General features: G+C 39.4%; 1 protein-coding gene across 1 annotated transcript in view; it reads right to left on the bottom strand.

Moving 5' to 3' along the window:
* LOC121853830 (KH domain-containing, RNA-binding, signal transduction-associated protein 2-like) overlaps nucleotides 1-16,944 on the bottom strand; it is a 167,473-nt gene extending 150,529 nt beyond the window's left edge. The window contains exons 1-2 of the mRNA XM_042348206.1: nucleotides 16,914-16,944; nucleotides 14,448-14,575 (exon numbers count right to left, since the gene is read on the bottom strand). Of these exons, the coding sequence (XP_042204140.1) occupies nucleotides 14,448-14,575; nucleotides 16,914-16,944 (159 nt within the window). The remainder of the gene's footprint in view (nucleotides 1-14,447; nucleotides 14,576-16,913) is intronic.
* Nucleotides 16,945-17,928: the final 984 nt, after the last annotated feature.

A 17,928-nucleotide genomic window follows, 5' to 3' on the forward strand; every position in this document is an offset into this window, starting at 1 on the left:
TAATAACATAATGATTAACTTGGCAGAGAACTAATTAGGAATAAAGTTTCTCCTCAGACTGATAAAATAATAAACGGTAATCACTGCAGATTAAAATTAACCCACCGTCGACCGCTGTAATTACCTCATCTTAATAGAATCACCAATATGATCTCATCGAACTCTGACAACATAATGAGGAGCTTCTTATTATCTATGACTAAGCCAATTGTCTCTCTCACTAGCATTGTAAGATCCCGCTGTTGAAGAGGAATTAGGCTGTAGTAATAATTTCTCCTGAAGAGTATTTTTCACATACGTCTACAAGCCAGTAATCCGTACAACACACGGACGCCATAACGTACAGTGTTGCTCTTATTGTACGATGTGAAATTTGGTACAAGTTAATGAAGTGGGTGATCCTTACCTTTAAAATTTACCTATACAGTATTAAGCAGTCTTAGTAATCATTGTTTGATCTCCAGCCGTCCTTGGAAGGTGTATTGAGTTTTTGGACAACGCGGACTTCACCTAATGATCAACTTCTAATTTAGGTAACGAGACTTTTCCACGCACTTCATTTTGTACTAATTCTATTCAGGACGTAACTGCAGTGCCCCTGACAGATCTTCAAGACGAGGGGACCAGTTTTGACTACATCTTTTTAGTTCTTTTATTATTACTACACTACTGCTGCTTCTGTAACTACCTCACTTAAAACTGTAATTGAAGGGTAAATATGACAGACAGCAACAAGTACACTCAAGAAGGTCCTAAACCCCACTTGGAGACGGGGGATTTATGTTCTTATTATCCTTACTGTCGTTATTACAAACTCAGTGTAACTCTATTAATACTTGAGACGAAGTTTACTCTGGCAAACGTAAAAAAAAAAAAAACAGAAAAATAATAATAGAGAGGCCAAGATAAGTGACACATATTTTAAACAACTCTTTAAAGTTTTGTTTTCTTAAGTTACTAATGTTGTGAGGTGTCAGGGTTGTCAAAATAACCACAAAACCACATTTAGTATTTCAGTTTATTTCGATATATATTTTGAATAATGTTGCCATGCCAATACTTATTTGAGTGTCCAAGCATTTTACTAACTATTATAAACCCATATCTAACGCCTGTCTAGTCCTGTTCGTAATGGAACCTATCTGCTGTGTTGATACTCCATATATTAGGGTTTGTTTACAATGTTCAGAGTAACTTTGGAATGGGTGTTGACGAGATAGGGGGAAATGAGGAGGAAGTTAGAGGGAAGTGAAGGATGGAATGGGACAAAGTAGAGAGAAGTTAAAGGAAGTTGAGTATGGTGGCTTGATAATAGAAATTGAATATACATACCATAATAAAAATACGACAGTTGTCAGGCCATTGTTGATGTATGGAGAACAAGATACAGACATTGAAGTCGATAAAGAAAGAAGAGTTTTTGGAGAGAGAACGCAAATTGAACATGTTGCCGTGGATAAAGTGAGTGTGTCATCTAGTTAAAGTTTGAAGAGGCATGAAGATGTTATAGAGAGATATGGAGTGACAATCAAAAACAATAATAAGAGAAAGACAAAATGGTGAGATGGTTTGGTGATGGAGGAGGAGGAGATCACAAGAGCCTCAAATGAACCAATCAGAGGGAGAGATCAAGAGGAAGACTGAAGTTAAGGTGGAAGGACGTGGTGGAGGGAGACGCACAAAACATCTGGGTAAGGATGGAGGATGCGGAGACAGGGACGTGACAGAGACGAGTTTAAGAAGCTGACCTTTGACCTCTACTACTACTACTACCAATAATAATAATAAAAGTAATACTAATAATGATGATGATACACTACTTCAATTTACATTAAAAAATGATTAATTTAAACTGAATTACTAATCTATTTATGTGGCAAATAGTATTTCGTTTAATTTACTCTATAGAAAACTTATCACTATTTGTCCTAGAATTTACAATAAAATAAATTCAAAATTTATACATCATCAAATTTACCACACCAGAAAGGTAGCTGGTATATCAAGTAGAAATTTGTATGAGTTCTAATATAAAACTTTAGAACATCACTTTTTCTAATACTCTCAGGTTCAATATATCTCTTCTGCCTTATTACGTTATTATCGATTTTCAAAAGTAATTTCTTTCCTGCAATTACATGAAACTACCAATTACGGACTAAATTATACGACATATAGTAACTACTAACCTAGAGATATTACTTTTAAAAACCTGCCCACTTGAACAAAACGAGAGCATAGTAATTCACTTGTGTAATTACTGTACTAGGTTAATGGTTCACTCCCGTGGGTATTCGCCTTGCTTCTGTGGTAGAAATACATGCTTTAATTATATAACATAATTAACATTACCCTTACATAACTTATTTAACTGTGTTTAATTAACTCTAAACCTTATCGTCCCCTTGCACATGAAGTTAACAATTATGGTCTCATGAAACCCCTTGGTGTTTTCAGTATATAAGCTAATGTGACTGAGAGAACGGTGGAGATGGTTGTTTTTAGTTAAGAAACCACAAGACATTTTCTTTTTGCAGAATTTAATAAATAAAAGGAATATTTTTTTAATAATACACAGAGGAGTTAGTAACTATTACATCCACTTGAGTTATATCTTACGACGATACACGAAACTAGAACACACTCAATGCACAAGGTTGAAGAGCTTGTATCATAGCATCATTAAATATGTGAAAAATCCTTCTAAATAGACTCAGATTGGTGGAGTAGGAATTTCGTGCAGTGATAAAGTGATGTAGTTTAATTAGGAAAAAAAAACTAATTTAGATAATGAGTATTAAATAACATTGCAGGGTTTCTGGTCTCTAGTCTAGTAGTGTTGGACATCCGAGAGCAACACATTATGTTTCATACAACTTCTTCAATAAAATAAATTGTTTTCTATTATATTAAACCTCTCAATAAAAATACAAATGTTTACTCTTTGAAGTTATTTTTTTTCCTTATGAAAGAATCTCGTCCATTAGAGCTTCCGTCCACAAAGAATAATAACACATATCATTACGTTCCGTTTCCTTTGGGTAAAAAGCTCCATAATGCGTAACATAACATAGAGTTACTGTACATTCACAAAGAAAACCTTAAATATCACCTAAGAGTCTCGGTAGATAGCCTTACATGACCAATGAGGCAATAAACAAGGAGGAATCTAGAGCAAAACACCCTATTACTGGCGTCAATAAAGAGCCCGTAAGTGCTCCTCTACTCGACTATATTGGTGCGTTGGGAGGAATATTTGATGGAATGACCTAGTGTTACAGCTCAGACGATCAAGACTACACCCTCGAGGTTCTTTACGATGTTGTCGCAGCTCTACATACGAGTGAAAATGGGTACAAAAACATAACATCTTCCCCTCGTTAAATATCCATTGGCGCCCATACAGCAGGGTGGGTCTAGCGGTGTGGCCTGGCCGACGCGGCCCTAGTGAATTAGGTTTATGACCATCCGCCAGTTGTTTACGCTTATTAATATTTAAATTACATCCATACAATAATATACTCGTGTAATGGTGATTCAGATCACTGGCAGAAAACTTGCTGCATACTGTACAACCTCTGATACAAACACAAATGCTAAAAGGTTATATATTTTACTGATAACAGTTACAGCCGTAGCTCCAAAACGGAAGCAGTTAAGACCTGAAACTGTACACACATATTACATGGGTCCCAAGGTTGTGTACCTTAGTATTACTATTGACCACGGACCTCCGGGTTGTCTGGGCAAGAACCCATAATCTTCCCTGACTGACATATCACCACGGTGTTTGTGTGAGACAGTTACTTGTGTCAGGAAAGGCCAACTGTTACAGTCAAATTTATACAGTATATACCGAATGGAAATATTCGGACAACTACTCTCCAAACCACTTTATTCAGCGACCAAGGAACCACAGCCGCCGCCTCAGCCTTGCCTCCGCGCCGCCGCCACAGTCATCACCACAGACGCCACCACCACCACCCCATAATGAACTCACTCACTACCCGTGTTTCTAGTGTTAGGCCTCACATGAAATTAAACTTGATCGGGTTATTTCATGTTTGATTGTAGTGTTTTGTTATAATAACTTTAATTGGTAGTTCAACTTCTCTGGTCATGGATAACGTTACTGAATTTCCTGTTTGATTTAGTCATTTACTTTTTAATATATCGTAAATACATTGAGTTTCTTTGTCTGTATATTGTTGGTTATTGTTCCGCGATAACCGAAGCGTTAATAGTGAGATCATAAACCACTCGGATATAATAGCCATTTGTCACCATCGTAAATAACTGCTTTGCCACATTTAATAATGGTTCCTAGCCGTGTGTGTGTGTGTGTGTGTGTGTGTGTGTGTGTGTGTGTGTGTGTGTGTGTGTAGCAAGAGAGGGTCGGAAGCTGTATGTTGGAGCTACCGAGTTATTAACACTGTTACTCTGTCAAATATAGACGAATATCCATGAAACTTGCTAACCGAACACAACCAAATAATACCAGGGCGAGTAAAGTGATCGGGATTTTTTTCTCCTTATTTTGAATAGTATTATCTGTAGCCAAGTGTCTCAGGTTACTTGTGGATAACATTCCTCCGACAGCAAACCTTAATATACTGGATCTAGTTCAGCTGAGACATTGCCAAGGCTTAAAGACTATATCACACGAAGGAAATGATAACAAATGGGTCTGGAGGAAGGTGCTGATATCGTCCGGTAGTTTTCTCACTAAAGGCGCTGTCAAATGTTTCCGGAGAGAGAGAGAGAGAGAGAGAGAGAGAGAGAGAGAGAGAGAGAGAGAGAGAGAGAGAGAGAGAGAGAGAGCCTCGTGTACAGTGATATATTTGAACTTGTAAGAGTAATTGAGTAGCTTTAATTTTTCTAGATCAGTAAATGAGTGAGAAAGCGAATCAGTGAACAAACAACAAAAAGATATCCTGGCATAAGTGACATGGTAGGATATCTGGGGAATAATAAATAAGGTGAATATATTTTCTCGTAGGCAACAAAAAACTGACCACGTCTTGGTTTGTCAGTGGGCGTTGTAAACAAAGAAAAGAATGTGAGTAAACAACCAAGTGTGTCTAAAGACTTAGTGAATTTATCTTCAAAGAGCCAGGGTGCTTGGTAGTGACAGCTCAACAGCAACAGTTCCCATATTTCATATAGTCCAAATCAGATAAATTTTTTAATGATTTCCAGAAGCTTAATTTACCCATCACTCACCACCTACCGCAAGCAACTGAAGGATGACAACAATAAACCTTTTTCCTCGACTCTATTATGAATTTCTCGTTCAGTGTCGCCCCAGATGAGGTGACAGAACACATGGGGTCGTGATTCATGAGGCTCATTATTTCTGGAGTCCACAAAGATGTCTTGTGGGGGTAAGTGGGGGAGGGGAGGGGAGAGGAGGGGAGGGAGAAGGGGTAAGTGGTAGCAGAAGGGTAGTAAGTGGCGGGAGAGATGAGGTGGGGAGGGGCGGGGGACGAAGGGGTGGAAAGCGGTGGAGGGTAAGACCCAAGAGAGGGGTGAGGGGATGAGGAGGGGTTTACACCTGCTGGAGGTAATTAAGGAGGAATAATACACCGTGTTGACCCAGGCGGAGCTCCTGAAGACTTACACCAGGAGGTTCTCCACTAATGATGAGCCGTGTACTGGCTGTAGACAACGACGAGTGGAGTTACGGCCATAAGTGCCTACACAGGTAAAGGAAATGATTTTATATATATATATATATATATATATATATATATATATATATATATATATATATATATATATATATATATATATATATATATATATATATATATATATATATATATAAATTGTCTTCTCAACCAACACACACTAAGAATAATCACCACCGTTAGCGACTAATGAGAATACTTGTTTCTTTTGCCGGCCGCTTCCTTTGTCGCAACTTCTTTCTCTAATCGTCTCGTACCAGCTTTCAGTGGCGGGTACCAAGTGTCACTTGAAAACTTCCTCGCACTGTGATTATTTTTGGGATCTGGCAGGTTACCGGTGTAAAGACATGATTTAAAACCAGACTAAGTAATCATTGTTATTACAAGACTTGACAGAGATTTGGGGAGACAGTGAAGGTGGCGGGGAGAAGGTGCGTAGAACACGAAGGAACGAGTGGGGGAAGGAAGGCGTTTGTGGTATAAGGAAAAAATGGGTAAGAAAACGAGAAGATACGTTTGTTATGATGTGGCTAGAAGATAGAGGCGAGTTTAACCAGAGGAACTGTTAGAAACGAGAGTAAATGCCTGGCAGAAGACATCAAGAGGGTCAGAATTCACTCCCAAGTGCCAGGCAAATTTGGCAACGCTGTGACACACTCAGGAGGTCATCACTGTCGCTCACAGATACTCAACAAGGTGACTCTCTCTCTCGCTCTCCTCCCTCATCTCTCTCTTTCTCCTCCCTCCTCTCTCTCCTTTTTCCTCCCTCCTCTCTTTCCTCCCGCTCTCTCTCTCTCCTTACTCTTCCTCTTTCTCCTCCCTCTCTCTCCCCCTCGGCATGCCACTCCTGTCAACTGAATGATGCAACTCGACACAATCACGGTGAGTGACTGAGTGTAAATGATGTTAGCTCGTGTGAGTGGACCAAAGCGTGAGACAACCAAGACGTTACTGGGACATTTTTTTTTTTTACATTAACACTCTCTAAAGATAAACAGATCCGGACAGGTAATATCGTGGGCCCTCATACAGGTTTCTGCTGCATATTTAATGAGGACTGTAGTATCATGCAAGGACTTAGCATAAATTCGATCTCGACTATGGAGATGACATTGTACCCTGTAAAAAGAGACGCCTCGGGGCTTAGTGGGTGATGTTTTATAACTCTTTCCCGTATATCACGAACATGGGAAAGAGAAAAACGAAGACGGAATATGGGAAAAGAGGAATTAAAAATGAATAGGAAAACGGAGGAAGAGGTTGGAAATAAATGAAAAATAAACGAGAAAACACTAAAAAAAAGGACAAATAATAAGAGGTTGTTTACCAAAGGATTTTTCCCTCATTGCACTGACGTCACACCAGAATAATGCGTCACAGTTGCATGTCATACAAATGCTAGTTGCCTTATCAGCGTCACACAAGACTATACCGCGTCATAATTACACTCCTCGTGAACCAAACAAAAACATGGATATATTTGGCCAATTTTCCCACAAACATCAATTTCCTCACTAAAACCGACGCGATTTCTGGTTATCATTCCCACAAACTATCCAAATGTAAGTCTCTCCTATATACGCTTGTCATTGAATTGAAACTGAATTGAATTGAAACAGTTTATTTAGCCAGAAAAATACAGATACAGAGTGGATAATAATAATAGTTGAGGAATTTATTTCTAGAGAATTTTATGGGAATGATTTTCAAGTATTATACAGGGTGTTAGTTTAGTCTTTATGAGTTGATTGCTATTTCGATTTTTTCCAAAGTCTTACTCATATTATCTTAACGTAATTAATTTAAGAACATTGATATATTTTAGTGAGTTTTGGGATATAATCTATTCCATTAAGATCGCCAAGTGTTAGTCCAGATGCGACATGAACAGAGAAACCTCCATTTAACGAACTATATAGATATGCGAGTCCATGAGGGTCTAATAACGGTGTATATTGAGAGAGAAGTCCGTTAAATGGAGGTTTCACTGTAGTCAACGGCTCCACAAGGACTCACATCTATATCTGGTTTTAATAATGTAATAAGTTTATATATCTCCTAAAAAATATAAATCATTTCATTTTTTTTCTTATTTAAAATGGCATGCAGACAGAGACCAAAAGGCGCCTGTTCCTCCTGTTCCTCATCGTCCTCCTCCTCCTCCTCCTCCTCCAGCACCAACCAGCACGAGAGGGAGATGTTGTTGACGGACTATAAGGAAAGGAAGGAGGCGGCGAAGAGGAACCGGGAGGCCATGTGGTTTTGCAATAGGCTTTTTTATGAGCCCGATATAGAGGAGGAACACAAGCCTTCAGAGTCTCATATCGCCACCCAAGACAGTAGTAACTCTGCCCAAACCTCTACAGAAGAAGAAAAACCCAACATTTGTTACATAGTCCTCCCAATAATTATAATTCCCTTTGTTGTCAAAGAACAAAAGTAAAATAGTTCTTTGTATACTGTCAAATTATATTATTTTTTTTATATCAGGTATTATATTTAAGATATATCAAGAACCGTTTCCTTGCATTTGTATATTTTAACATTAAAACAGACGTGATGTTATGCAGTAGTGCCGGGACATGTGACCAGAATAAAGATATTATACACTGAGTCTTAGTTATACGACCACACACACGCACACACAACCCCACCCCCTCATCCAACCTCACCCCTCCTCACTCAATCCCACCCCCTCACCCACCCATACATCCACACCACCATACTACCTTCTCACCCAGAATAACACAACAAAAAGCTTCCCTAAGATACGACTGATAGACTCCAGGTATAGATAACGAGCTGTACCTTCCCTCTGTTGCCTAATACATGAAGGTGTTGGCTCTGGTGGTGGATAACAAGTGGATAACTTAATGATGGATGCATCTAATCTTAACCTTCACCATCATTTATCTACCCCGTTATTTATTATATCTTAAGATGAGTATAAATTAAAGTGTTTCGATTAAGTAACGTCCATGAGGTGTTTGCTGCGTTTAATTGGCCACCGCAACCCACAAGGAAACTTTTTTTTTAATTCCTGTTTTCAAAATTCAACTTTCTTCTCATTGACTATATTTATTCGGCTATTTCTTTTAGACTTCATTATTAATCAATTACGTGTGATAGATGTATTATATTTGGTTAATTAGATCATAAATAATATAAGGAATTTGGGGGTTGAATTTAGAAGTGAAAATTTAACACAGGTATTATTGTCAGTGGGTGTTTAAAATGGTGATGTAAATTTGACTCAGAAAGATACAGACTCCTTCACTAGTGCGTTTACAGGGGCTCGTCAGGTTTTGTGCAGTGTGGCAGCCCTGTGTTTGTTTACATTCGACAGAAGGAAACTCGCAATAGTAAACATACTAAGGAATCAAACTAAAACATTATTAAAATTAAATATCTCAATGATAATGATTTATGGAATGTTTATATGACGAGCCCCTGTAAACGCACTAGTGAAGGGGACTGTATATTTTACTGGTATACTGGGATCCATTTGTTAGTTCCATGGTGATGTTGGAAGATGGGTCAAGGTGGCACAGCATCCTTCACCAGTAAATTACACCTGGTTTTTGTAGTCATGATCTGACCTACCTGACCTATACCTGGCATCACACACACAGCTAATTAATACGACACAGCGCTGGTGTATGTGTGTGTGTGTGTGTAGGCTGTATGTATGTATGTATGTATGTATGTATGTATGTATGTATCAGATTCTAACACAACGAGTACATATTTTTGAGTGAAGGAAGCTGGTGTAAAACCTCTTGTTGCTTACTGTATCATGCATAAGGTTTCATATTTCAGATGAAGGAAGTGTAGCGAACTAACCTTAAATAAAACTCTGTAACAACGAGTATATAAATATGATTAACTGCGCCATCTGTGCCAACTACGGACGGGCGAGACATTACGTAGTCACCCACCTAACCAAATTAATAGTTGATTACTTGTTGACCAATCAGAAGTTCTGGTATAAACGCTTCCTTCCGCTCGCCTGAATTGTTTGGTCGTTTAATTTAGAACTAGAAACCTTTCATTGGGTTTTGCTCTTGTTGTTTAGGGGAAGCATGAGAAGTATATAATGAAATGCAATGCCAAATATTGTTTATGTTCTAATTTAAAATCTGAGAAAATATCTGCAACATTTCCAACAAATAAGAATAAACATTAAGAATATGTGAGAAGATGCTGGTCGTAACTGCTGTGGTGCTTCAAGAATAGGTGATCAGAACTTCATTTCATGGTTTCCGAACAGTAACGATAGTCGTGTGATTTGTCAGGTGTTTCACTGAGCATATTGAATACCGTAACTAATAGACAAACAACATGTGTGTGGTGACGCCTCCAACGCTACACACACCAATGATGAAGAAGAGGGGGTGGGGATTAATGTAATGGTAATCACAAATGTAACTAAGAATTATAATTATTAAAAAGTAGTTTAGTTTACCTAATCCTAAAGTTATTGATGCTACAGGTACTAGCAGTACAATAAAAACGCAAACAGAAGACGCAATAGCAGACGATACTCACAGAATGATGCGTTAAACGAGCGTCATTATCGGCCAGCAAGCTAGAGAACAAACAACTCCTTTACCAGAAGAATGGCCGACTGTCACCATTGTTACATCAAATGATTCTGACATAAACAGCTGAGATGAATGTCTTTTGTAACACCTAATGACTAAATCTTGAGCGAAAACCATCAATGGCTGAGCCCCACGTGGAGACCCCAAAATCGATAAGGTTCATCAAGAGTGTCTAAAGAATTTAATGTATGAAGTTTGGTTGTAATGTGCCAACACAATTTTATTTACTGTTCCCACCATCATATAGTTACAGTAAGAGAATAAGCGGGTGGATGTACAGCACCTTAACTATATTCTTCAACATTTAAAGTTCTAGATAGAAAACGAAAAGCTTCTTAGTTAACTGCCAGTGCGAAATGAAAAGCTTAGCTTATTACTGCCATTAATCCGTGATTCTCCAGCCATTGAAGTGAAAAATCACATCAGCTGCTGACCACCACGTCATGTTCCTGGGGAAAGGAAAAGTAACTCACAGTGTTCACTTACTCAAAAATATTTCGGATTAGTATTTTTTTTTCCGAGGTTGCTGCTACCTTACCCCCGGAGGTGGGATACAGTACAGTTGTCTAATAGTTGTACTTTTTTACCCCACGAATATTGAGTGTACGTAACTTTATAACGTAACATAATATTTATTTTCTCCTGTTCGTAAAGACACAGTGCCCTTTACTTTCGAATTTACACTGACTCCTTCATTGTCCACAAACACCCACTAAAGCTGTTAAGAAAATATCGAGTAAATCCCTTCACAATTGACTTTCATCCACACGAGATATTATATACTATATCAGTTGTATGATGGTAAGGCAACAATTGTGGGTATAAGGAAAACGTAAAATTATAAGGTAATTTACGTGTTTACAACAATACATTAAAGCTTCATCAATCATAAATCCTCGTGGCACTGATGCATTATGTGTGACTGAATTCAAGATACTTAATTGGATCTTATAATTTAACATAGAATGGATTGTTTAATATGTTTATATTCTATGTTAAATTGTTTATGTGATATCGCCAAAGATATTTAATAATCGCATATAGTGAATTAATTTTTGTATCTGGAACATTTTCAAATAACAGGAAATACTCGAGGAAAAAGAAAAATTTCGAACTGTATTTAGTTGAGGATGTGAAATGACTGTTAAATAAGACGACAAACTAGTAAATGTTTTAAAGGCAGACTAATAATGAGTTTTGGGTGGTTGTTGTAGCACAAATATTCGAGTTACTCGGGGAACACAAATAACTGTGCTGGTATGTACTGCTTACTGATAGTACACAGGAATGCATGGCTGCTTGTTTCGTTCTACTGCATACGAGAATGAAAGATATGAAAACAAGTTCACTTAGTTACTTTATACCTCTCTCTCTCTCTCTCTCTCTCTCTCTCTCTCTCTCTCTCTCTATTTATATATGTATAAAAAATGCTCAAAATTAATTCTGACATTACCATTTCACTAACCGTTTTCGTCGCACTGATTCAAAACACAAACAAAGAAAAACAAAAACACTCTTAATGTTTAAAAAAAAATCTTGAGTTTAAGAAGACCTAAAACTACCACTTTACAACTCTCTAATGAAAACAAAATGAAATTCCTCAAAATATACAGTAGTGTTTGACTCTACATAGCGGCAGCAACACCGTTATGCTATTATATTTCCTCACACACATTAAGCCTGATAGGTTATATATATGAAGATAATAGATATAGAGTCAAATTGTTCTACCAACACACTATTTATAATCATAATTAGAGAAATAATTGAAATAAATCGAAAATAGTTGTGTTTCCCCGGAAGTAATACTCAGAGACTAACAGCGGAAAACGATGAATATATAAACGATTTTTTTCCCCTTGAGATGCCGCGTGGCTGGTCGTGACGTGCCTCTGTATGTTTCCTTAAGTAGTCCAGATAACAGTGGCCTCAGTTGTCTTCTGTTGTTGTTGTTGTCTTAATAGAACAGGGTCCCTCGGGTCCTCCTACAACAGGGTCCCTCGGGTGTTAAGTGGTCGTCCTACAACAGGGTCCCTCGGGTGTTTAGTGGTCGTCCTACAACAGGGTCCCTCGGGTGTTTAGTGGTCGTCCTACAACAGGGTCCCTCGGGTGTTTAGTGGTCCTCCTACAACAGGGTCCCTCGGGTGTTTAGTGGTCCTCCTACAACAGGGTCCCTCGGGTGTTTAGTGGTCCTCCTACAACAGGGTCCTCGGGTGTTTAGTGGTCCTCCTACAACAGGGTCCCTCGGGTGTTTAGTGGTCCTCCTACAACAGGGTCCCTCGGGTGTTTAGTGGTCGTCCTACAACAGGGTCCCTCGGGTGTTTAGTGGTCCTCCTACAGCAGGGCCTCGGGTGTCTGTTAGTCCCCCAGCAATATGGTCGTCGGGCGCCTACTGAGAACTGCTCCCTCCCTACAACAAGTCTCTCGGGGGTAATATGGAGGGAGATTATATAGGTTTATGGTGGGCAGCGTGAGGCAGGGAGGTCGACCTTCCCCTATAAACCCCCTTTGTTAGTCAGAGGAAGGTCGACCATTGTGTCGTAATGGTGCTTCACACGACAGGTGGATAAACAACTGTGCAGGTAATGGATGTCAAGTTAATTAACCGTGAGTGGAGAATGTTCCTTATTTCTTAATAGCTGTCACGAATAGCTTGAATTTGTATTTGAATCTGATGCGAATATATATATATATATATATATATATATATATATATATATATATATATATATATATATATATATATATATATATATATATATATATATATATATATATATATTCTGAGTATTTTAAGTGAGCTATCGGTGATATACAATAATTTAACATTAAATGGAGTTACGGCGATTATCATAACGATTAGAGTTGAGAACTTCAGAAAATTGAAACATTATTCTACTTATCAACTGATAATTAGAAACTCCATTGTTTAGTTCGATTCGTTCAACCTGCTGATGTAATCTATGCTGTAAACTTTTGTGTTGTAAACCATCCTAAGTAAAAATGTAGTTCTTAAAAGTACATTACGTAAAGTCCATTTTCTATCACCGAAAACTAGAAATAATCTGACCACTTCCTGTACATCCCCGTTGACGCTTGGAAGTAACATCTAAGCGCTATTATAAACACCTACAGATTCGGAACATCCAGCCTCTCCATCCCCTTGACATGACGCAAGTCCACTGAACAGTTATCATCACCGGAGTGTGTACTGGGTCACCACTCGAGGAATGTGTGTTCATTACTACAAGTGTATTCATTTAAAAACTCTTCCACCATAATATATAAAACGTAATTAAAAATTTGGTCATTGATTTTTGTTGAGCTACACGTGTACGAATGACCAATATATAAAAGAACATCAACATGCGCTTAATGTAGATTCAAATTAAAAAAAAAATGCTCAGCCAAGTGTGACAAGTGACTGGCAGTATGTCAAAACTTGGCATCAGGTTAATGAAGGATGTGAAGCCGCAGAGGCAGACTGACGGAGAATCCCACACAAGTTACACATTGAGAGCCACCAACCACGTTCTTTTGATTCTTAATTGGAATTTTAATTAATTCGGTGGCATTTGTGAGCCATTTACAATTAATAATTTTAAATGGTATTAAACTGGTCTTGTGTGGACCCAACAGCGACGAAAGCCAAAGAGGAATTTTCATCATGGCGACAATCAGTGACTTAGGATTTATTAGCTTAATTCATCTGACTCATGACCACATCCCGGGTGATTCATTCAGCTGATCCAACAAAAAACTCATCCTTCATCCTATTATCATTCATCCTCTCAAGGCTCACCTCCTTCTAGAAGAATTGTCCCTCATGAGTTATCTTACACGGTCATTCATCACCAGTGAATCATTTCTCAAATCATTTGAATTATCATGAGTTGCGGTGACAATATCTCATTCTAGGAGAGTAACCCCCGACAATCATTCATGGTAAGTTAACTCATTTCCTCAGTTAATGTATTCACCCCTAATGACTCAGACCTACCAGTCTCCCACGTACTATGAATTGTTCCCCAAATTCACTCTCACAGTAAATCTTTTCTCCTTATAATACTCCCCAAGGATTCATCCCCAGCGACTCATATCCTTAAGGACTTCTTCTACCCGAGTCCCCAGCAGCGCCCCATCAGTGACTTACCTTGGGGTGTTCTCTGACGGGCACCAGGACCTTGACGGTGACCCGGATGGGCCGTTCCCTGATCACATCTAGGTAGCGAGGGTCACCACGGCGTGTCGTCCCCGTGCCTCCGCTGCCTCCACGACCATCTGTGGGAGATAAATGTTGGGTGTTAACATCTGTGAGAGGCAGGTGGTGAGTGTTAACATCTGTGGGAGGCAGGTGGTGAGTGTTAACATCTGTGGGAGGCAGGTGGTGAGTGTTAACATCTGTGGGAGGCAGGTGGTGAGTGTTAACATCTGTGGGAGGCAGGTGGTGAGTGTTAACATCTGTGAGAGGCAGGTGGTGAGTGTTAACATCTGTGGGAGGTGCAGGTGGTGAGAGTGTTAACATCTAGGAGGCAGGTGGTGAGTGTTAACATCTGTGGGAGGCAGGTGGTGAGTGTTAACATCTAGGAGGGCAGGTGGTGAGTGTTAACATCTGTGGGAGGCAGGTGGTGAGTGTTAACATCTGTGGGAGATAAATGTTGGGTGTTAACATCTGTGAGAGGCAGGTGGTGAGTGTTAACATCTGTGGGAGGCAGGTGGTGAGTGTTAACATTCAGGGGAGTGCAGGTGGTGGGTGCTAACATCTGTGGGAGGCAGGGTGTTGGGTGTTAACATCTGTGGGAGGCAGGTGGTGAGTGTTAACATCTGTGGGAGGCAGTTGGTGGGTGTTAACATCTGTGGGAGGCAGGTGGTGAGTGTTAACATCTGTGGGAGGCAGGTGGTGAGTGTTAACATCTGTGGGAGGCAGGTGGTGAGTGTTAACATCTGTGGGAGGCAGGTGGTGGGTGTTAACATCTGTGGGAGGCAGGTGGTGGGTGTTAACATCTGTGGGAGGCAAGTGGTGAGTGTTAACATCTGTGGGAGGCAGGTGGTGAGTGTTAACATTCAGGAGGCAGGTGGTGAGTGTTAACATCTGTGGGAGGCAGGTGGTGAGTGTTAACATCTGTGGGAGGCAGGTGGTGAGGTTAACATCTGTGGGAGGTAGGCCAGGTGTTAACATCTGTGGGAGGCAGGTAGAGTGTTAACATCTGTGGGAGGTGGTGAGTGTTAACATCTGTGGGAGGCAGGTGGTGAGTGTTAACATCTGTGGGAGGCAGGTGGTGAGTGTTAACATCTGTGGGAGGCAGGTGGTGAGTGCTAACATCTGTGGGAGGCAGGTGGTGAATGTTAACATCTGTGGAAGGATGGATGAAAATATGTGTTGTCAGTGAGAGGAAAAAAGAAACTCACACTAATTTTGAGAGAGAGAGAGAGAGAGAGAGAGAGAGACTAACCTAGTATAGGCAGTGGATATTTAAGTACACGTAGATAAATTATTGTAAACAAATTAAATGAATTAATAAATTTTTACTATATTTTAACCCTTTGTAGGGAGGAGGTTTCTTTCAGCTGAATAAAATTGTCTGACGTTAACCAGCCAGAATAAAGTACCAGCATGCCCCACTGAGCTCTACATGGTTACAGGGCATTATACCTTTTTTAATAGATGAATTATTATTTTTCTATCATTATAAAGATTCATGAACTAACAATTCAGTACGTAAAATACATATTAAATTCTTCTCTTAGACGAAAAGAGAAATCCCCCAAACACCCTCAGACGAGAAGAAGAATGTCTTATGCACTGAGAGAGAAAAAAATCAGGTTTTGATCTCACTGAGGTTTTGTTTTTGGGGTGTGTGAACTGGGAAGCGACGGAAATGGAGTGTGATGGAGTGGCCGGCGCCGCCTGCTGCAGGATGTCTCTATGATGGAGACGCCCATCGTAGCCCCAGTGTTGACATCTCCAGTAGGAGCGGGACCAAAATGGGAAGGAAGAGTAGGGGAGGGGGGGGAACTGTGGACGAAACGGTGGTAGAACGAAGTGAGTGATGGATGGAGAAGTTAACAGGAGGTGGAGGAGGAGGAGAAGGAGGCGGTGGAGGAGGAGGAGAAGGAGGAGGGGAGGAGGAGAGGATAACCCTGGTGGATCAGAAGTGAAGGATGGAAGAGCGTAAAGGGAAGAGGAAGACGACACTGATGGATGGGATGGAAATGGGAGGGAAAGAGAAATGGGTAAGTGTAAGAATAAGGGAGGGACAGGAGAGCAAGCGAGGAAGGGAGGGGAGGGGTACAAGAGTGGAGAGCTGAGGTCAGGGGAGGTACTGAGGTAGAGAGCGAGCAGGTCATACTTATAAGAGTGTAACTTACTGGACGAGGACTAAAACCACAGAGATAAGGAGAGTGATCACTTGCTGGATGAAAGACAGAGAGAGAGAGAGAGAGAGATTCTACACCCACAACAACGAACTCAAACAATTTAATTATATAGGTGGACGTCAGAATGTGTCTTCATCCTTGTGTCTGTGTGAGTGTCCGACATTGTGAAAGTAATAACTTGAAGAAATATCACAAACAAACTGTTATAAGAACGAAATAATCAATATTTTTCCGGCATTACCCTCTAGAGTACTGCATATGGCAATCTCCATTTGGCCAACACTTGTTCACAATACTGCCATGACGTTCAGACGGCTAATTCACATTGTTATTGCTATTGTTAATGTCCATGAATGTTATTTTTTTTTTGTATCATTCAAATAAAAATGTGGAAAGGGCAGATAGTATTACTTCTCGTTCACCCACCTGAATTTATATATACAAGTTATCTTTCCTCTACACATTGGTATACAGTTGTGACATTAAACATAATATATCATCATTACGTCACTATTACTTCACTTTAACCAATATTTCTCCACTTGTTGATATTGGTCGAGGTTTTGATAAATCTTTAGGAAACTCTTTTGATCTTTATACATTCTAGGTAGTAATCTTTCTTTACTCTTTGTTCTTTATAGGTCATTTGGGTTTTTTTACCTTCCTTATTTCTTTGTAAAAACGACCCACCTCACATACAGACATTATTTATTAATGAAAAATATGGACAAGTAGTCACAAATGTTCATCTACATCATGCATGTCTACGAGTACTGCAGCATTTCATTAATAATAATCGATCATGGGACACATTCTGGCACTTGTCAATCTTGGTTAGTTTTTTTTTTATTGACCTATCGATTAAGTATTTATTAACCTTTGCTGTGGGATCATTTCAGAGGTGGTTAAAGCCTTATGGTCTGTGTTCAAAGTATGGAGTAAACTTATGCTATGGAGAATAAGTCTATAGATTCAGCCTTTGCTTCTCATATAATAACAGGATCCGGATTTAGATAACACGATTTTTACTTTGATAACCTGTATTTATATAACATGACCATTTTATATGATAACACGACCCACCTATTCTCACATCCGGCAAAAACTAATTATGTAATGCATTAGTAAACGCTTGAGTAATTTAGTCTCTCGTTGACGGAAATTGAGTATTTGAGACCCAATCTAAATTACTGCAAGAGGTGAAGAGGGGAAGAGAGAGAAAGAGAACAAGGAGAACAGAGGGATTAGAGAGTAAG

Source organism: Homarus americanus, unplaced genomic scaffold, assembly GCF_018991925.1.
Source record: "Homarus americanus isolate GMGI-L3 unplaced genomic scaffold, GMGI_Hamer_2.0 scaffold18703, whole genome shotgun sequence".
Lineage (NCBI taxonomy): Eukaryota > Metazoa > Arthropoda > Malacostraca > Decapoda > Nephropidae > Homarus > Homarus americanus.